Here is a 22601-nt window from a genome sequence, read left to right on the forward strand (position 1 = left end):
CTTTGAACAAGTAACGCTGACCAGTTACCACAAACCGGAGGTACCGGTGATGTGCAAAGTGGATCAGGATGAGTAGGTGTCCAGGTCGAGGGCAATCATGAAGTCGCCTTGATGCGGTAGAGGGATGAAATCCTTGAGTGGCACCATGTAGAAGTGCTCTGACAAAATATATTTGTTGAGGGGCCTGAGTTTATGTATGGGTCTGAGAGACCCGTCTTTTGGGGATGAGTAATACAATGAGTACACTTCCTTGCCACTGTGGTGGAGCGGCACTACTTTTGTGGCCCATTTGCAAATGAGTGCCTCTACTTCCTAGGGAACGAAGCGCTGGTGTTCTTGGGAGAGGGTGTGTCTGAGTGATGGCTGGTGGAGCTGAGGTGAGTTCTAAGAGTAGCTCTGCCTGATGGAAAAAATCGCTGATCGGAGGTGACCCCCTGTCAGTGGGCAGGAAACCTCTGCAGATTTCCCCCAACTGGTGTAGTGTGATCGGGGAGAATAGAGAGGGAATCACTGCTTAGCTGTGGCAGCTGATTCAGCTGCAACCCTTCTTGCGCCACCTCTAGATTTACTACACTTCTAACCTCCCCTGGAGTAGTCCCATGATGGTGTGTGTTGGTGCTGCTGCGTCTGGTAGGAGGTAGATGCCCCGGTGGAGGTGTCTTGGAGCCCCTCTAAAGTGGAAAGGAAACCTGTGGAGAAGGCATTTGGAGTGCTCCTATCACCTTTGCTGTGTTAATGTCATTTTTGATTATTTCCAACATCTCATCAGCCAGCAATCAAAAGAAATGCTCCCTATCGAAAGGCAGGTTGAGGAGATGCTGCAGTTTTACCTCTGGTTTAAAACCAGAGACATGCAGCCAGGCATGCCGTTGAATGAGAACACTGTAGTTAATGACTGGCGCTGAGGTGTCAGTTGGGTCCAGGGCACAGTTGATGGTGGTGTTCGAAATTAGTTTCCCTTCCGAGACAAGCTTGTGTCGCTGCCTTTTTAACTTATCTGGGAGGGGTTGGAGGAGCTCTTCCATTTCATCCAGTAAGCACAGTAATAACATGAGAGTAGTCCAATGGCGTTTGCAATTCTCCACTGGTTTGCTGTTTGAGTGGTGACATGTTTGCCTGCCACATCAATCTTTCTACTTTCTTTATCTGGTAGAGGAGCATTGTCAATGCCCTGTGCATTTGTGCGCTTTATTGCTGTATGTACCACCACCTTTGAGTAGGAGAGTGTCTCCATGAGGAAGTCTTCATCATCCTGATCCATTTGCAGCTCTACCGTTTTGGAAGGTGGTGGTGGTATCATATGGAACAGATGGCTTTGTGGGGAGAAGTCTGGGCCTGTGTGTACAGGAGTGTTGATGGTGTACTCATCCCATGGATCATCTCCAGCACGTGGGTCAAACAGTGCCTCGTACAGATCAAGGGGTTATGAGGTGCTCTCCCCATTAGAGGAGCGTGGTGAACCCTCTAGTGAGGGTGCTTGAGAAAGTGGTTGGTAGAGAAGGTACTGGTTGAGGAGGAGGGGTGGTTTAGTAGGAAGTGGAGGAGACGCAGGCTGCCCCTATTGTGCTGGACTAGTACCCAGTCATGATGCTTCCTCAGCTCAGGTGAAGGAGGGGGTTCTTGAGCAAGCCTCTCCTCAAACGCCAGCTCTCGTTTACAGGAAGGAATGTTTTGCTCTTTCGGAAGTGGCCTCGTGATAATTGTCCCTGTCTTAGGATGGGTATCATGGGTTGCTGTCTGGCATCAAGCTCCTTCTGGAGCCAAAGCAGGATGGGCTGCTTTTGGTCCTCTGACCTTGCCGCAGATTGGGCTTTGAGCACCAAACATGCTGACACAAGATTTTGCACATCTTGTTCCAAATGGCTTTTTGGAGCCAAAGGAATCTTGGAACCAGAAGCAAAAGACTGGTGGCCCAAAGCCTGTAGCCTAGGCTCCACCGTGATGTCTTGGTCCCCAAAGAGATCAGGGATGGGGTCTTGACAATGCACTATGGTATGCTGAGCTAGGCGCCAATCTAGTTGGTATCAGAGCTCTTTTTGGATCAGAAGACTAGTCAAGTGGTGCAGAATGCCTTGTCATGTTCCGGTGAAAGACATAAGTTACAGACGAAATGGTGTTCTGTCCAGGGGTTTTTCAAGTTGCACGGTGGACAGGAGTTCTTTCCACCATGTAGTCTGCACTCTTGGTGGGAGATGAGAAAGGGCAAGTGACCAGAGGAGGGCGATAGAATTTACTTGGTCATTGAGGTCGACGGATGTTACTGGGGTCAAAGCAGAAAAAGGATTGTTTATATGGATCGGGATGGAAGAACCAAGAGGTATTGGTGCTAAACACCAGAAGTTGTCGACCCGACACTCACAGGATGCACGTCCAAACCCAACGGTGGAAAGAACCAATCTAGCAGTGGAGCCAGTGTCCATGCGCATTACCATTAAGAAGTAGAGTTACCACCATACATTGTGACTCAAAGACTACTTCAAAGAAAAATAAGTTGCACAAATCCAAGTCCAACAATAGATGGCAGGAATATGCACAGCATGAGTATCTGTTTTGCTTTACTACAGACTAAGAAGAAATACACAAATACTGAAAGTAATTTCTGGTATACAACCCTCTCAGTCCGAGAAACACATTTATCAAGGCACTTTGCAAAGTTTGAATAAAAAAGTAAATTAAGTAAAATACGAGTGCACATTTGAAGAAAGTCACCGCACTGAAATAAAAATGTACTGCCTCACTCTAAAATGAGAGGAAACACAAATAAAAGGAATTCCAACAATGCAGAACTCTTAGTCTGAGTAATAAATTTATTAAAGCACTGTTTCAGGTTTGAATAGAGGAGACATGTAGGTCAAATGCAGCAACACAAATACACTTCCAAAAATAATCACAGCAGTAGGATAATTAAGCTCATAAAAACAAACAATGAAAATACACTCCTTTCATCATGGATTATGTATCTGCATATGCAGTAATTATATACTCATGCACAATGCAAAGCTAGAAATAATAATCAAAAGAGAATTCATCACCATGGGGCTCCCTTGCTTCATCTCCTTGCCAGGAACAGGCAGGCGACCGTGAAGAGAGAGAACTACACTTAAGGGAGTGATGGGGGGCAAAGGTGTCCCTTCCCCTCCTGAGCTCAATATTTACACAGTCGCCTAGCTTCCTCCTCTTATATACTTTTAAACAAGCTGTAGAAGAGAGTTCTAGAAATCCCTCCTCTCATCCAGTGAGTTGTTGTTCAAACGCTGGCCAAAACAGATTGGTTTTGAGAAGGGCATGTTGTAAATTGGCCACATCCCAAGGTGCTTTTCCAAGACCAAACCGTTCCTTGCCGTACTATAAACAGCATCCTAGTACATTCTTATCTCACTCATACACCTCCAAGTTTTATGTTCTAGCCCTTGGTGATAAAGATCACGAAGAGTGAAAACATGAGCGATAAACACATTGCATAACTTGTGCGTGGAAAAATACCTGCACCTCTAACGTGACGGTGGCTAAAGCTAAGTTAAGCACAAAATGGAGTCTGTAATCAAAATGGAGCTAGTGGCCGCCAATGTGACGGTGTGTGAAGCTAAGATAAGCACAAAATGGAGTCAGTGGACAAGATGGAGCAGTGGTTAAATACAGATATCATTACAGTATCTACAGCTACATATGCCACAAACACGGGTTTTATGGCCGTGACAAAGCACACGCGACTTTAATTTTGTTTGGAAAGTCTTTCTGTGGAGTAAGACAATTGTGCTTGACTAACAAAGTGAATTTACATCTTATTAGTTTCTTTAATTTATACTATATAACACATTTTGTTAACGGTTTAAATATTTACAATTAAGTCAAAAAAGCAAAATGTGTAGACTTCATTAGTTAAAATACAGCAAAATAGGTCAGATTAAACAGTATCCTATAAAACAGCCACAAGGCAAACTAGACCAGCAGATTGTGGAGAACCAGGTCCTTTTGCCATAGGCAGATAAGATGGTTAGCAAACCAAGAATGGGTTAATGTGGTTTGTAAAACTTGCCTTAGAATGCAGGCAGGCATGTTTTGCACTAGAGCCACCTGAAAAGGCATGGGGGCATGCTCGCCAAGCCACATAAGTGTTCTCAGCCCCATGAGCACCCCTTCCACTCCCCCCCACAATGCTACAACCATGATCTGGCCCGTTTTATAATCTGTACTTCCATCTGAGCAGGTGTTTGTGAGAACCCATCCCCTGTATTAATTTTACACTATTTTAACTTAATTGAGGTACTTTCATGCATGATTACACTGACTACACACTGGCCAGCCAGTTGTATGCTTTTGTTAAAGAACTCATGTCAAACAAGTAACTACCTAGTCCTCTATTTCAATGAATTCTAGTAATTGTAATGTGTTTTCACGATAAAGGTTATAGGAAAAACAAACTGGAAAAGCGACTGTTGCACCGGATTCTGCCCAGCTGTACACCTGGATTTTTTTTGCTTTTCTAATCACCTGGTTTTTGGACTTTTTACTGTGGGTGAGCCTCACTACCAGTATCTCCCCCCCGGTAATCACATAGTAAGCAGACTGCTAGTGTCCGCCTTTTAAGATAAGGCCACTGCGACGCAGCAAGAGCAAGGGAGGGGCACTTGGCTGGTTACATGTGGACATGTGCACACGCGAGTGCACAAGTACTCAAGCTGCGCTTGGGAGACTACTGTCATGCACAGCCTGGTACAGCGCACAGGTAGCCTGGCGCAATTGGGGACTCTGCAGGATTAGGCTTTCAGGTGGGCTAGGCCTCATAAAAGTAGTGTAAACTATTCCAGGGGAAAGTCAGTGTGCTTTAATGTTTTAACTGTAGTGACACTGCATTATACACATAGGGAAGGAACTGCCTTAGAGTGTAGTATACCTTCCCCTTGGCCTACAGAGACCACTGACGTCTTGAATTTGAGTGTAACCTGTGCGAGAAAGCCAAACTTGCAACTTTTCTTTCAAAATGATAACTATGCATCTTGTGTGTCATTCAGAGTTTCCATGTTTTCCTGGCTTAGCTCAGGATCAGAGATCAGACCTTTTGTCAGCTTGCTGTGCCCAGTAATTGCTTATTCTCCAGCAGCAGGAACAAAGGCTCCCCCCCACTAAAAGGAGCCATTAGTACTAGTACTCCTGAGAAGGGGTGTGGCGGAATGATCTGTATCAATCACACAGCTGTCATACTGTACCACGGATGGGCTTGCCCAAGTCCACTGAACAAAGGAAAGTGTCCACACAACTGGAGCCAATCCACCAGGGGGCTTCCTTTGAAATTCTAGTGTGCAAGTCCCTGGCAGTGGTGTCAGTGAGGCCCCAGAAGCTAATGTTACCAGTGACTCTTGTATGATGCCATTTTGGATTGTCCCAACATGCTGTACAAGAGGATTAGGACAGGGGTCCAGAGGTGATGTGGCACCCCATGATGGGTTAGGGGTGCCTGTCTTCTGGAACTTTCCTCTCCCCTTTATAAGCTCTTTCACAAGCGGGAAGACTCTTCCCTTGCCTGAAAAGTTTCTATCTGCTTAGCAGCTGAATCCTGGGACTGCCATGGAAGGAGGAACCTCCTGACCCCCATTCAGGACCCAGAACTCTGTCCAGTTGACCCCAGGACCAGAAGGTCTCCCCAAGGATCAGTGAGGCTGGCCCTCTGACTTCCCCCTAGGACCAGTTGGGGGAAGTTCTGGAATTTTCTGCACCCACCAAAAAAGCCTCAAAAGAGAACTGGTGCAGGGATCCAGGAGGACCAGCTTTTGGAGGACTACACCACTTTGGAGGTGAGGAGGGTTGTTGCAACTGCTGGATAGAGCTCGCCACAAGGAGTAAAATGAGCCCAGGCTCATCCAAATTGGCCCAACAGGGCCAGAGGTATGACATTCTAAAGTTTGTTGACCTTTGACCTAATTTTCTTCCCTCAGAGAGGATGGCCTCCACTGTTGTGTGATCCATTTCCCCCAGGCCACACGTAGGGCCGGGGAGCCTGTGGGACAGCCGGTGATGGGTTCGCTGTGCTGCCCCCCCAACTTCATTCAGCTGTAGGACCAGGCACGCCCTCTCCCCCAATCAAAAACAAAAAAGGAAAAACGCGGCACGAGGCCACATTTAAAAAGAGGAAAAAAAAGCCTCATTGCTACTGTCCTCTGCACAGCGGGAGAGCCGCTGCTGTAATATTCACTGCACTATGGAGACTCGCCCCCTTAATGCTTTGCGGGGCCTTTTACTTAAAAAGCATATTTGCTCATATCTCTGTCTGTGGTGGTTCTAGGACGATGGACCACCACCACATTGCTCAGCACGATGTGCTCTTGCTCGTCCTATCATCTTCTGGGTCCTGACCCTCAGTTGGGGGTGGGAGGACCCCAAAATCATCACTTCCCCTGGTTTTACTTGCATTTTCAAGCTCTCACATAGCTACAGCTTTTGCTATATAGCTGGGAGTAGCTTGTCTTCTATGGGCCTTGTGTATGGTAACATTTCAGAAGGCGTAAAATGTGTAATCCATTGTTTGTGTGGTTACACTCTCTAGGGGATGAATGTACGGTTACACTGCAATGCTTTCACTGTGCTATTTTATCTGGTTATGCCCTCTAGGGGCTGATTATATGGTTATACTACAATGCTTTTTCAACATGTCATTTTCAGCATGATGCCCTCTAGTGGCTGTTCTGACCGTTAAAGTCTAATTCCAAGTATATAAAAGAATGCACACACAAAATGTCCTGATAACTGTTTTATAGTATTTTCATGAGAATAGCACATTTTATTGATACATACTTATTGCAATTAATATAATGAGTCATGCCAAAGCAATATAGTTACTACAGAATGACTGTTGAAACTCAATTGATATGTTTGGGTGATCCCTCTAGGGTCACCAGTGATTTATACATTATCTATGGTATGTTCCATATGCCAATGTATATTTGTAAATTATTGTATTACAGTAGTGTGTGCGTAATAAAAGTATTTATTTTTTCTAAAGAAAAAGTACTGACTGGACAATCGTTTATTGAGTGTTACTATTGTGTGCCTGTGATCGGTGATTACTAGCCCACACCACCTCTCCAGAATAGGACTTAGACTGCTCCACCTCGCTACCTTGTAAGAGTCAAGCGCTACAATGGGGTGTTTGTTCCTACTGAGGAACTCTTCTTATTCATGCTGGCCATACAACTAATAGCCCAGTTTCCAACAACGACTCACACCAGACACGAAACAGCTGTGGAACAATTCATAAATGCTAATTTTGGTAGTAGCTTATGTGAAAGAAATTGTAAAATAAAATGTATTTGCATGTTGATAATGCCATGCAAATCTAGTTGGGGGTTAATGGACCACTGCAGGTACATTACAACCAACAGAGAAGGGTTGGCAGAATAATAGGAGCAGCAGTGAGCATGGCAATTTATAACTACCATTAAAGATGGAATTGAGAGTTTGCAGATCTCGATCAAAGATATATGGGAACCTTATTAAGAAATGAGAGCACAGTCTTCCTGACGATTCTTCGCAGAAGTTACTATTATCAGTTCAGACTAACCTGTCTTCTCCCTTCATCTACTTTATCCCGTAAGCCCTGGAGATAGATTATCACAGGGCGCCCACTGTATTGTGATGTCTGCAGCACAGATGGCCTAAAAAGTGCCCAGATAATGCATGCAGTGCTGCATAAATACATCACCATTTCAAATGTGCTCTGTTAGGTCAATTATGTAGTGCTTTGTAGTGCCTCATAGTGTGTGTGTTTTAATTCATGGCTTGCTGGAGAATGCCGCCACAAACAGCTCCACAGCCTCTGCTGAATGCAGGAGAGGCAACCACACAAAGAGATCAGACTGCATTGTTTATGTCTGGGCTCCTGCAGTGAGTTTCTAGATAATGGCAAAGTACTGGGTCTCTACTTGGAGAACAAGAGTTTAACACCGCAGAAAGACCCGGGCTAAGGATAGGAGGCTGTAAACTAGAACTTTCCCAATGACCCAATCAAAAATGAGTGGCAAGACCAATAACAGATTACTACGATGCCTAAAAGTAGCAAAATATATTGAGGTCCTATACAGCGTGTTGTACAATAAAAGAACCAGACCTAGAGAAGAAGCAAGGGAAAGAGAACAACTACGCTGAGTGTGAGAATTGTATGCATACTCCAAGAGGTGAGAAGGGGCAAGAGACTGGGAAAGAACTCTTAAATTTAACCTACTCCCAAATAAATTGTGGGAGAAATAACAGTGGTGAGGAAAACTGATAAAAGTGAAAACATAAGCAGCCATAGTAATTACCAATGGCTGAGATTAATTAAGGCATTCCACCCATCACCACATGTCTGATTTCTCCTCAGTGCATAGGACTGAATATGACAGGACATTGGCCAAGCGCTCAAGCTATACTTCTCTAATGAGGCTTAAGAAGACGTAAATAAGTCTGGGATTGTCTGGAGAAAACCTGGGTGGTAGTTTGGGCTAGATCTTTCCTACTGGAGGATGACCAAAGTTGATATGGCCAGTTTCTCTCTAGTAGCAAAGTGGGCATAAACAACGACAGACTAGAATCTGGCCTGATTACTTTCTAGTGGACTAGATCAATGTAGGCAGTCCCTCCCATCACATTTATGTATCTCTTATTTGCACTGTGGCAATTTCCTGCAAATCCTAGGAACCTGGAAATCCCAACTCATAACTGTAGGCCCCAGCCATTTGTAATCTAACAACAGGTATTTTTAATGCATGTTCTAGGGAGATCAGATCAAATTAGTTGGTCGTTTGGATTCGTTTAGAGGAAGAAAAAAAAGTAGATGAACAGTTTGGGTCCAAACAGGATGAAACGAATGGGACGGGGAAAGCGCTGCACAGAGAGACAAAGGGACTTCAGAAAGGAGTATGCTATTCAGGACCTTCTACCTATGTACTTTCCGTGCATTCCTGCATTGGAGGAATAGCACATATTTTACATAAACCTCTTGCACTCATTTATTCTTAGATCGACAATCAACTTCAAATGTCACACCCGTGTAGGAAAAAGAATGATGTCGGCAATACACAGCAGGAGCAGGGCTTAACACTCTTATCATCAGATTCATGCAGGTTTTTCAACAGGACAGCTCTGAGATAGTTCAGCAAAGAGGTGGTTATCACAAGATCGTGATCCCAAGGATTGAGGCTCAAAGGCACTTTTAGAAATCCAACTTTCCATAACTCTCCAATGCCCTCCTACACATTCTGCGCAGACGAAGGAGTCTCATTTATCCTGTTGGAGGTTCAGATGTGTCAGGACCCCTTCTGCCTCTTTTCCAGCTTTCCATTCTTCACTCTCCAGGTCCACCCAGAAACGCAGTCTGGGGCCAGGGTGCAATACAACTCAATTCCAGAGTCTGGGACCTCCATATCATACTCAACGAGCTGGTCATCCTTCATCATCAGGCTGAATTCGGACACTTCAATCTGTGGATGAGACAAGGCAGATGGTCAGACCTCTATCCATCCATCAAACTACCATCTTAGAGACGTTAGCATTTCGAGACGGGATGAACTTAGCATGTACCCTGGAAGCTGAAAAGTGGGCCTGGATTAATGGTGCACTCAATAACGTGCATGAAGGGCCTCGCCCTAGACAAATTCTCTTCAGGCCTTACAGCAAAAGACCATAAGCAAAAAACGATTACACACCAACATGAGGGAGCCATTCAGCAACAGCTAAAGAACACACCACACAGAAATCTGGATGGCTTTAACATCCACATTTGGTGCACATGTTCCACGTCGAACATGAATACATCCCAACTTTCACCTCTAACTCGCCGAGCTCATTCTGATATGGAGTCTGGTATAAGTTACAAACTTGGTGCAGAGTTCTCTAGTATATACGATATATGCTTAGCAGAAAGCATTACTTTGTCACTTTAATGACCTGCTCAAGTGGTGAAGTGGACAAATGTCTTATGAAGCACTGTTCAGTGAAGGCTTAATTCTAGCACAGTGTAGCCTAGTGACCGAGACTGCAAACCAGTAAACACCGGACTGAACAGAGAAACATTTCACCAGCATTCATTCATATTTCCCACATCTTGCAGGAATGGAAAGAAATCTTGTCAAAGCTTGTCAAAATGGGAAGCTTGTCAAAATGTAGCTGCCGTTGATAGACATTCCCTAGGAAGAGCAGGTGACCAATTACAATCACTACCAGAACTCTTTGTTCCTCAGCAGCTCAATTGCTTACCTGGCCGCTTATTCCCAAAGCGACGTCTCTCACCTTCACCTTACGGTACTCTCGTATGTGTAGGGTGTCCCCCCTCATGGACTGCACTTGGATCTTAACTCCTGCAAAGGAAAAAAAGAATTATAAGAAGGTCAGTTTTTGCCACCCACACGTTCCTCCATGCTAAAAGAGCAGACACGGCATTTGTATTAGTGGGAAAGGTAAAAATCTGTAAGTTGTCCCATTTAATGTGAAGTTTGACAAGAAAAGACAAGTTAATTACAGAATTTGGAGAAGATATCTCCAGGGCAACAAAGGTAGACCACGCCAGCTGTCATACATGCATTCTTGCATCATAAAGCTACCAGTGACTGAATGTACAATGACTTGGGCGCGCATGGAAGTGCCTCCAGAAATACAGTGGATGAAGATTCATGATTTTCTCATTGGTTAACCTGTCTGCCATACACAGGTAATGAAGCTAGACGCTTCCATGTGTAAGGTCCAACAGGTAATGTGGTACACAGGTAAGGGGGTTTAAGAAAAAGCAGATCAAACATGCCTGTGTGGGTGGAGGGAACTGCAGCAAATCTGCAACATTCACAAAACAAGTTTCTCCTACCATTGAAATAGCTTGGAGTGTCTGTCTGCCGACTCCGACTTAGTAGACAGTGCCAGCTTGAGTTCTGTCCTTCTGCTTGACTATTCCAGGAGTGTATCCCAGAACTCCCAGAACTTACATTGTCCCTCCGGCTCAAGGACATATTAAGTGAGTCCTAAAATGAAGAGAATAAGCATAATTCCTTAGCCCATGCAAATGGCAGAATGCACATTATATAAACACGCGTGACATAGCATTTACTTTCTGCTCCAGTAGCATGCATTTTACTGATTATTTGGAGTCATTCTGAAATCTCGGTCAATGATACGGCAGCTATTGTAGAGAGAAAACTGCCAGTGTAAAACGTTTTTGTTACTGTCATGCTCACTGCACCGCAATACTAACAGATGTTTTCTCTACAAGGGGTGACTGTACTGCACCATGTCACGCCCCAGTAAAACCTGCCACCTAGCTCAAATCCTCATGCCCTAGCATTATATAACTGGTCGATCTGTGGGAGAGGTTAGGGTCTAGCTATCTCCTTCCTAGGTCAATAAAGAGAGTTGGCGGGTGTCAAACCAAGGAAAAATATTTAGGCGTCAGTTCCACTTCAAGAGATTTACTGGAGCCTTCTTTGAATGTTCCCCTTTACCAGTTTTATTATCAGCACCAATATATTATATTTCTTACGGCTCTCAATTTACGATTTTTTTACCTTATTATATAATAAAATCATGAACCGTAGTATTATTCCATCACTATAGAAGGGGTATGTTTTGCAATCAATGGGTCAATTGATAATCCCAAAAGCTACGAAGTAATCACTTTGTTAGATAGAAATTTGTCAGAACGATCTTGGTTAAAGTGGAAGCCTGGCTGCAGACTGCAAAACTACTGTACTTTACCCAGAATGGAATCCGCAAAAAAAACCGCTCAAAGTGGATAATAATGACTTTTTCTTTAATAGTGCACAATGGCATTAAACAAGCTCCTTTTGGCCAAACTCAGTAGGTGAGCGATTTATAATACCTTGCTGAGACTTGTGAATAAATTATAGTCAAACACAGGGGTTAAGGTTAAGTTATCATGTGGCGAATTGTACACATCAAAACAATAAAAATAGGCCCCATTCTATCTCCTTATACAGGTCATATCTCCCAGTGCAGCTCGATACTCCTGGTGGTGCCTCTCCAGAGCTAGGAGAGCAGAGAAGTCCCTGCTTACCCGATGGGTGCGCTTCAGTGATATTAGCTTCTAACCCACCAGGCTTTCAAACATTGTAGAGACTAGGAAAATATAACCAGGATAATCTATGCACACCTAATAGCGAAAAAAACAAGAATTGTGGTTTCACAAAAAAACAGGTAAGGTTTATCTGGTAGATAATACCATTAGAATAAGCAATTACCATTCGTCATTTAAAAAAAAAAAAATACAAACCGAGATGTGCACTTTTTAATTCTTTAAAAACGATAGTTAAGTGTGTCATGATCACAATAAGGAGGTAGGACTATGGTGGCTGATTAAATCTATTCAGGCTAAACACGAACCAATTCTATCACTCACCTGCCTATTTCGGAAAATTGAAGGGGTCGTGGAATACCTCACCAATCATCAACGGTTTCTGATTAATACTTCTACCTGCAGATTCTTCACCTTTGAATATCCCAAAAGCTGACTGGATACATTCTTCAGCTTCGGGATACCCTTGTAGTGAAGGTGCGATTTACAAAAAGACATAACATTACTTAATCCACAAACATTTGCAATAGCTCTTTTTTTTTTTAATCGGCAGGTGCCGCTGGCTTCACCTTAATCCTGGAAATAAATATCCTAGGATGCCACTGAGGCCAAAAAAGAAGCCACTTCAGCAACATAACTTGAGTGCTGTTTTTTACCACGCCTTTCGAGGCGGGTCCAGAACTTCTGTCACCTCACATGAGAAAATAAATTTAATGCAGAACGTCATAATGTCACCCCCATAAGAAACCAGGATTCATTATTTGTCGAAAATGTGACGGACAAATGTCCATTTCGGATCTAGACGATGATGGTTTTTCTAATCCAGGCATGACTCGTTGAGGTATGATCCTTGCATTAAAAAGATACCTAAGGCAAAAAGAAACAAGCGGGCAAACTATGAGTAGGGTGAAGAACGACCTCAGAAGCCATTGTCGCACTAGTTCTTGGTCAAAGGCCAGAAAAAGACTGAGGTTTTCCTTCCACTCCACTCCCCATTTAAATCATCAAGGGAAAAAAGGCACTGTCACAAGAAAGAGAAGCAACAGTCTTCTTCTTCCCCCAGGAGATACAAATCTAAAGGTAAGACTCCTCCCAGGTCTTTTTCCCAGCCCTTACCTGTACCCCAGATAGTGGACATGTTCCCACAACAGACTTCGCTGACGCCACAGACTCCACTGCCCACATATATGCCTCCCCTTTTGTCACTACTGACATTAACATACCTGGAGTTTCTGGTGTCTGGAACAGACCAGCATACTTTCTCCAAGCAATGGTGGAGATATTTCAAAAGGCAATGGTCCTCTTTGGAGGCCACCTCGGCCCATGGGTCCATTTGAGCCTTCATTCAGCTCTCTTCTGATACCTAATGTTCCATTGGCGCCCTATGCACAACTGGCATAGTCAGGTATTATACTAATGCGGCTCTCTTCCCGACTACTATTCTGACATCAATACCACAGACGCTTGGATCGGCACAGAGTTCAACCGCAGCATCGGCCCCATTGATGCCACAAGTGATGCTACCATCACTATACCCACATCCCCACACAATACCGGAGGTCAAGAAGGGAGATACAAAAGCTGAAGATGAGCAACACAGAGGATGGCACTCAGAAAGTGTATTGGAAATCTATTTACGACCTATTTTCTGACACACAATCAAGATCAGGTCCAGGCAGAGATAGAAGACCCTCTTACCTTCTACTAACTCTACCAACCTCACGGCTCTTCAGGAAGCCTAGAAAAGGCTGCACACAATGTAGAGCTTCTTCTCTTAGTAGAACACTATCCCAACAGCCTTACAGATGTTCTAGAAATGTCCACTGCACCCAAAGAGCCCCTTCATCCTTTTAACAAAGTCTTACAGAGACAGTCAAGGAACCCTGCTGGAGAAGACGGGATGATGTCTCTCAACTTTCAGGATGTCTACTTTCACATCACAATCCTGCAGTGGCAAAAAATGCTGGGGAGTCGCTTATTCATGGGGACATTATTGGATACCATCTCACTCCGAGCTTTTACTCCTCAACTGAGGATTCAGCACACTCAGAATATGGTTCCAAACCGTCTATTGACCTTCAGCATTCTCTTGGTCACTTATCCTTGGTAAGACATGAGTGCTTCCCAATGGTCACTCCGGAAAGCAGTGGTTAGAACAACAGAGAGAAGTAACATGCTCCATTGTGATCTCCAGTGACACTAAAGCAGATTTGGCCTGCTGGGAGGCAGAAGACAATCTTTTGCAATGACGGCTGTTTTGTGCCCCTGAGGCTGTGGAAACAACAGTGACAGATGCATTCATCTCCAGATGGGGTACGCATCGGGGGAGGGATCTGGAGATCACATGCCTCTTGTCTTCAGAAAAGCAGAGATTACTGATCAATCTGTTAGAGATACAGGCCATTCGGCTAGAGCACAAGGCCTTACTCCTGTACACTCATGGTTAGTTGTACCAGATCGTAATAAACAATATGCAGTGTGGTACATGAACAAGAAGGGATGTCTGGGATTTCTCAAGCTTTCTTAAAAAGCGTTGAGACTGGCCATAGGTGCACCAATAAGGGCTTTGGATGGTTGCCAACCACCTGGCCGGCTCGCTGAACATCCGGGTCGACAGCCTTAGCTGATGGTGTCATGTATCACATGTGGCGTCTCCATCCAGAGCCGATTCAAATTCTCTTCACCCATTGGTGCACCCCTTAGGAGGTCCTTTTTGTTACTCACAAGAATGTCCACTGCCCAGGGTTCCGTGCCCGTCCAGCATCTGTTGCAAGAAACCATGGGGGGACACATTTAATTTGAAGTGGACATTTCCATTTCACTACGTGTTTCCTCCCATAGTCTCGATTCCTCTGGTTCAGAGCAATATTTGTCAAGACCAGGCCCAAGTCATCTTCATTCCACGGGATTGGCTGAGACGGGTATGGTACGCAGACCTTCTGTATCTCTCCCGGTGTAGTCCTGTTCGACTTCCACTCAGACTGGACCTAGTCTTCCAATTAGGAGGGCAAATTCTGCACCCTAATCTCAAAACTCTGAACCTTCATGTCTTGATGACTGAGTGGGGCATGTACATGCTTTCAGTCGCCCACCAAAAGTGGTCCATGTTATCGTATCATAATGTCGGCTATGAACTATTGTGGCAAATTAAACAAATGTTTTTTCCTAATATTACAATAAGAGTAATGACCCTGAAGGTAGATCCGGCTATTATCCTACAGCTCCCAATGTGCTTAGCTCAACAGAGGTGTACCATTGGCAACTTTAAAGGATACATTGTGGCCTTTGCAACTTTTTTGTGCCTAAAAGATCAACTATCCTTATTCAAGTCACAGGTGGTCATTTGCTTGATGAAGGGACTCGCAAATTTATTTCCACCAGTCTTTTTTGTTGTCCCTCAATGGGACTTGCACTTAGCTCTAATGTTCTTGATAGGGCGTCCATTTCAGCCTTTACACAGTTGCCAGCTATGGTTCTTAACCTTCAAACAGTTTTGTTTTGGTTGTTGTTAGCTCTGACCGGTAGTGTAAGTAAATGACAGACCTTGAGTTTCCAAAGTAAGGTGGCAAGGTGGGCAAAAAAAAAAAACTGATGGATTGGAATGCGGCCCCTGTGATCGCCAGTGGCGGAGATTCATTCAAGCATTCCATCCATCACATTGTTGTTTTTGCATTTACCTTTTATCTCCTGCCACATCCAGCAAAGAAGGATATCAGCTGCACAAGCCAGGCGCTAGCTGTGCAGTCAGTTTTTACGCTGACCGCACAGAGGTCAGGTCAGAACTTCAGCTCTTTATAGGACTCACAGTCAAAAGGAAGGTGGTCCAGACAAGAACTCTCTCTCTTGTTGGATTCTTTTATGTATAAAGTATTCTGTGCACTGGCCAAGATGGAGCCACGTGAAGGGATCCAGAGAGGTGAGCATATGTAGGGCATCAACATGGGCATTCCCCACACCTTTGCCAAACAATACTGCTTGAATTCTGAGGTGACGAAAGATGGATATTTTGCTCATTCACTACTACGAGGTTTCCTTGTATAACCTTATTTTGAGACTCACTGCCTAACTAGTATTGCTTTGGAATTTATTCAACGGTGAGGAATCTGCAAGTAGAAACCTTCAGTAACAATGTTTCTGGTAGATACTCATACACCTGCAGATTCCTCATCGACCCCCCCTTCCTGATTTAAAGGCCTTTTTTACATATAAATAATTGTATATACCTGTACGTATGATTATTTTTATAGCTATAAATTCATTTAGATGCATATAAAAAGTTAGTTCTTGCACTGCACCTATACAAAGTTAATGTTCTCTTAAAAAAATGCACCTGAAAAAATAGATGAGGGGTCATTGAAGTGGCCGCTTAACAGCTCTAGTGAAGTCAACCTGACTCCACTTCCAGCTTTGAAAGTTAGCCAGTGCCACCTACTAGCGTCTGAGAGCTATTGCAATAGTTTCCGGATCCAGCCTGTGCCTGGGATATGCAAAGTTGAGGAATCTGTAGGTAGATTTCATACCAAAGGTAATTAACTTTTCCATCAAGCTTTTATTCAATCTACTATAATCAACTCACAATGCTGTATTAGGTTAGTACTAGGCTTTTCTTTCATGGCATCATTACAGGATTAAAAACACATTTAATTATAGGATTGCCTAAATTAGAGCGAATACTGCCATTTTAAAACACTAATTGCCCTAGAATTTCACTTGTTTACTGCTAGATTTTTTTTTTTTTAAATGCACCAACATGAGGAATTATTTGTCTGAACTTCGGATGTTTTATCATGTAGCTCCATGGCAGTCATTATGTAACCTGAATGAAACTCAAGTGAAAATAATTTTAGCTAGAATTATAAAATAATAAAATCCATCCATATAGACCTGGGCTCATTCAAATGAAAACAAAACTCACATGATATTATCGATTCACTATCCCGGAAGTGAGAAATATATATTCATGGATGTCCTAAATCATTGGTTAAATATACACATATCATTGTATAGTTTTTTATCTGCAAATAATTACATTTGAGGGATCCTGGAATCTCAATATTGCAGGAGTAACAAAATGCTGTTGGTGTTTTTCAGCAAAAGAAACAATTAAACATATTTTGAATATTTGCCCTGCTCTATTTGACTTAAAGATAAAATAGCTTGTCTTTTTTTTTTTTTTAACAGAAGATGGCTGAGATTCAGTACTGCTGCTGCTATTCTTTGTTTTGAATGGAATAATAATTATGTTATCAGTCAGCTTACAAATTCATATTTTTGGTAGAACAAAGATATTTACAAACGTAAATGCCATGCCTGATTTTACATAGTCTAGTTTATATAGCCTTGCCGTTTATCAGGACAGAAGTCTTTGACATCAGGGATTTAACAGTGACTAACCATTTTATAGCTTTGTGAAAGTTGAGGGCCAGACTACTTCCTATCATGTTATATTATACTGTAACATGCCATTATTTAGTTTTTTAAATATCAGTTTCTTGTTCATATTTAAATATTTATCTGCAATAATACAGTACAATTTTATTTCAACTTCCAACACTAACGCACATCAAATTTGTTTCTGCACTTTCCATGCATCGTGGATGCCAAACTCTTGATGACCAAACTCTAAAATGGTTTGACTAAAACCCACATTAAAAACTGTTCCACAATTCCTCACCAGCACCAGACACTTGGACATTATCAGCCCTATGCTCATCCAGCAGTGCTGGGTCCATGTCAATCCATGAACCATCCCCCCAAAAAAGGAATGGTCAATACCTCGTATAGATCTACAAAATGTTTGAAAAGTACAGCAAGCATTAGAATTTAAATGTCTAAAGGGCAGGGCTGTAGTTCATTGTCATACTGGAAACACATAAAACTAGTTTCCATTCACACTCACAAATTTGTCTTTCCCTCTACTCCACTGGCTTTTGTTCTGCATCCTTAACTTGCTTCTTTTATTCTTGAGCTCAACTCTACTAAAGCCTCAAAATGTAACTCTTTATCTTAGACTTGATAAAGAAATGTGAAACACTCCTGATGGCCCTGTAGTCCAATTCAAATAAATTAGTTTTCACAGTGTTATGCTGCACCTCTAGTGGTCCGATTTCTTGCTTTCTTGCAGACATAGTTATAAATGTTTTTGCTTAGGTATCTAACCTTTGGATCCATAGCCAGTCTGTCCAAATTCCCAACTGTCTATGTTCCTGTATGCTTGAAGATCCCAGGAAACTCAGACCAGACCTACTGAACAGGCCAACATACTCAAAAACTTTGATTTTTCCCCTCTTACAGCTGACAGACTCTAATGAGACCCCTTAGGTGAAAAATATTGAGACCCACAAGCCCAGCCACAAGCAGTATCACATTCTAATTAACCACCAAGCTTCACTGATACCAACAATGTATGCTATGGACTGTCCTACCAAGCCCTTCAGAATCCAGTAAAAAGGGTATTTAGATCCCTTCCACGGAAGAGCACCGATCAATTGTCCGAATACTGTTTTATATTCTTTAGGATGCCTACGTTCAGGAACAATCTGGATCTGCCCCCAAAATATGGTTTATTCATTTTGGTTAGTTATCATATGCATGGAACAGATTCCTGCCTGACGTTTCTTTCAATACAGTCTAGTTTTCAAGCCTGCAATTATTAATGTTTTTGTAGTTGTATTGCAGGTGAATCCAGGACTTAAATATTTTAAAACAGAATGGCATCATAGTTGAAATATCTTACCTTCTTATATGAATCGAAATCGGACATACTGTCAATGCTGAGGAATGAAAGCATCTGTTCGTGCTCCTCCAAAGAATACGGCTGGGAGAGGCTATTCAGTAATAATTCTAGTAAGTGAGACACAAAGAGCAAGTAAATGCCTGGTTTTCAATGCAAGCAAATCTAGCAATCTGAACAGGGGTTTCAATAAAGTTTGCTACTTAGAATAAAAGTAGAAGTGTCAAATGTGGTGCTTTTAACAATAAAGAATTGTTGAATTGATACTAAAACGAGCTTCACAAACTAATTTAACGTATATGAATATGAAATTTACTCAGACTTTTTCTCTTAGTTATGATTGTATTTAAATGAATGAAAAGGACTATGTTTCCCTGATGCCTAAAAATTATGCTGATCTGATTTAATTACGGCGTTTAACCCTACAAGTGAAGCAAATGTTGAACATTCATGCAACAGGGTGTTATTATCTTATGGTCCATAGAGATTTGTTGGCATATTTGTTGAGAAGGGTAACCGATACTACTTAAACTTTACTTTTTATATGATATACATACACACAAAATCGTTTTACACTCTTAAGTAAACAATAACAATTTTGTGATATGTGTTGGTCTTTGGAATATCCAACAAGTAGTTTTGTCTATATGTTCCAATTGTGACCTAGTCAGAACAATTTGGATTCTGGTTCTGAACCTGAATTATGGTTCAAACCATTGTTTGATCAGTTGCTATTCCTGGGATTTATTTATTGCTGCAGCTCTGCAACAAATCCCTTTGTGCTGGCAAGAAGCAAGTATAGGCGGTTATCAGTGAAACGTAATCATTAAAACAAAATCTGATCAACTGCCTCATTCTAAACCTGTGCCTACTACAAAAAAGTATTTTGGATGCCTGGGATTCGCTTCTTATTGAAATGAAATAACACTTTACAGTAATAATAGAATGTTTACAAATGTACTGCTGTAATTATATGTTATAACTTTGAAATTGCATATTCGTATTTCCCTCTCCCCATTCATTCCTACTACTAAATTTCTATTTTGAAAATCTTATCGATTTTTCTAGACTTTAATACTCAATCAGTATCCTGTGATTCAGATTGGGTATACATATTTTTAAATACTTGGATTAGTCTACTGTAGTTTCTAATGCATGTAATAATCTTAATTTTACTATATACTCCAAGTGTAACGCGAGTTTGCAGTAACTGTACTAACTTTCTAACTAAAATTATGATTTAAAAAAATCAAACTTAAAAAGAACACAGCTTTCCAGACATGGTTTGTCTCGCAACAGCTTACACATAGCAGCTGAATCCGGTCCACTCCTGGTATGGAACTAAGTTCCACGCAAATCAGGTAGACATGACCTAGGATAGCTGCAGATCAATCGTGTCAGCACTAGTCAAAACTCAAATTCATTTACAAGATAGCCATGAGTTCTTAAAACCTCACCTCTCCTCCACTACTATCTTAAATGAACAGTCTAGGTGGGAATTTTTCAGCCACTGTAACGTTTTGGATAGCAGAAATTTTTAGGGTTTTGTTTTTGATCTACATACATTGACGTTGTTACGAGTATAAATGGTAATGATGTTGTGTACGGTAGTGATGCTGAGTTGCTCTTTAGCAGAATGCCTCGCAATGTCCCTCTATTCTTCAATAGATCGCAGACAAATGATTCAGCTTATACTTCTTTCGTGCCCTCTAGTGAGTTCACTGGCCTGCCCATAAAAGTCCAGCTACAACAAATGCAGAGCAGTTACCTATCTCCATCTGATGAAGCTCCAGCTCAGAACACGTCCTCCTCCTCTCAGTGCTACCAATGGTCTTGAGGGACCTTGAGGACTGGCACATAATCTCACAGGTTACCGATTTCTCTTTGTCCTTATTGCTGGATTGTGATCCAGTCTCCTCATGCATGAGTGGGAGCTGCTGTTGAGTGATAGCCTGGAAAGGAGGACCAGTGGCAGGCTGGAGCTTGGTGGCAGGTTGCAGACTTGTGGCAGGCTGAGGACCGGTTTTGGGAATCTTTAGGATGGGGTTGGCTGGTGCAACAGGAGAAGGTTGTGTATTCGAGCTGTTTTCAGCAACCGGGGGGAGATGTCTTGGTTCTTGGTATGCTCCTTTCCATGGGCTTCTCAAACCTCCAACTAGAAGGAAATGCAAAATAAAACAGTATTGAATTCCATCAAAAGAAGGAATTCAGATATTTAAGCAAAATAAGAAGCTGTCTCAACATGGATCAATAATACATCTCTGACTACCTTAGTTAGTCAAATACAGGCATAGAAAAACAATGAGATCACAGACATCCTCCTGTGTTTCTCTGGTCAGGATAACCCTGCCTGGTATTAGGAAGTACATGTTAACACCTTGTATTCCACCTTTGACATGATTACGCATGTGAGGGTACAAGATGAAGCTCAGGGAGTGACTCTGATGTTGTACCTGATACCCTGCCATAGAAAAAGGCAGTGCTTCTAAACAGATGCTAATGCACAAGAAAATGGAATGTTTTCAAGGGTATCTCCTTACGAGGCCCTCCTCTGAAAAAGGCCCCAGAAAGATCCTGTGTACAGGGGGACTGAAAACAAAAATAAGAAACATGTAAGGATTGAGCCTTCTAGAATTTGGCGTCACTGACTTCATTGTATTTTGTGGTCAGATGAACAAAAAGCACCTTTGTGTAAAAGAATATAGATGAACTGAGCAGGGCCAACTGAAAAGAGGTACATACTGGGTAAATTAAATACATTCTGAATGAGCTCCGAAGTTAATTGCAAATATAAAATGAGTGAAAGAAAACATAGCCAAGACAGTGCAGCGAGTTAAATGCTGATTGTTGAGGTCATGCTTGCAAGGTTTCTAAAATCAGTTATAGTACCACCTGTTACAAACAGTGCTTAAAAAGGACAAACGGTGACTGAATCTACCTACCGAAACTATTTAAGAAAATGTTTTTTGTCATTATAACTTATTTATGTTTTTTGCTAAACAGGTCGTTACAAAGTGTTCTTGATTCTTACATATGATTTGTAATTGCTTTATTAAGCTCAAGAATTTCGAAGTCCTGGCCGCTCAATAATGGGTAACAATACACTAATTATCAATGTCACATCTTCAAAAAAAAAAAAGTTTTGTCAGAACTCCATTTTAGCTTGAAATTTGTGTAAATCGCACTCACCTGAAACAGTTTATTTTTCTTAAGATGAACTCTCAGCCAGGTTAACACTTATTTTCTTATCCACACGCACATAAACATGTTTGCATGCCAACTAAACTATTAAAATGTACAGCTCCCATGTCCTCATCCAATCTTGCGGTTGCCAATATTCTGTTTTGTAGTCTACACCTCTCTGAAGAAAGGTGCAGAGGTCACGAACAAGTATACCTAGAAGTAATCATCTATTTGAAGTGCATTTATAATTCCCATGTAAGTAGTAAAAAAGTGCAGGAAAACGCCTGATGCAGACTTGGAAACAGAGAAACAGTAAGTCTGCCTACAAATGAAAAAGTGTTTTTCTGTTCTATAGTGTAGATCATACTGTAGGAGTAATGCTAGTGCAAGCGCTTTGCCTGCATTTATAACATGTAAAAAGTACGCTGTAACAAGGGACATTAAATACAGAACAGGAAAATCACTGCAATTGACCAAAACTCTCCCTGAACACAGAAGAGGATTCTGTGTCCTCTCACCACAGGTATGACTAGTTTCTGTTCAGATACCTTAACACAAGATATCACGGGAGCAATGTTATGGACCACAAAATGCAGCCTGCCTGCGCACTTGTAACTCTCTTTCTCTCATTATATA

General features: G+C 42.2%; 1 protein-coding gene across 2 annotated transcripts in view; it reads right to left on the reverse strand.

The window, feature by feature from the left end:
• Window positions 1–2789: 2789 nt before the first annotated feature.
• Window positions 2790–22601, reverse strand: part of MAP3K14 (mitogen-activated protein kinase kinase kinase 14) — a 110245-nt gene continuing 90433 nt past the window's right edge. For both annotated transcript variants that reach the window (XM_069237969.1, XM_069237970.1), the window contains exons 12-16: window positions 20551–20937; window positions 18786–18892; window positions 10829–10982; window positions 10228–10328; window positions 2790–9452 (exon numbers count right to left, since the gene is read on the reverse strand). In XM_069237969.1, coding sequence (XP_069094070.1) covers window positions 9279–9452; window positions 10228–10328; window positions 10829–10982; window positions 18786–18892; window positions 20551–20937 — 923 coding nt within the window. In that variant the 3' untranslated portion in view covers window positions 2790–9278. The remainder of the gene's footprint in view (window positions 9453–10227; window positions 10329–10828; window positions 10983–18785; window positions 18893–20550; window positions 20938–22601) is intronic.

The sequence above is a fragment of the Pleurodeles waltl genome, chromosome 6, assembly GCF_031143425.1.
Source record: "Pleurodeles waltl isolate 20211129_DDA chromosome 6, aPleWal1.hap1.20221129, whole genome shotgun sequence".
In the NCBI taxonomy this organism is placed as follows: domain Eukaryota; kingdom Metazoa; phylum Chordata; class Amphibia; order Caudata; family Salamandridae; genus Pleurodeles; species Pleurodeles waltl.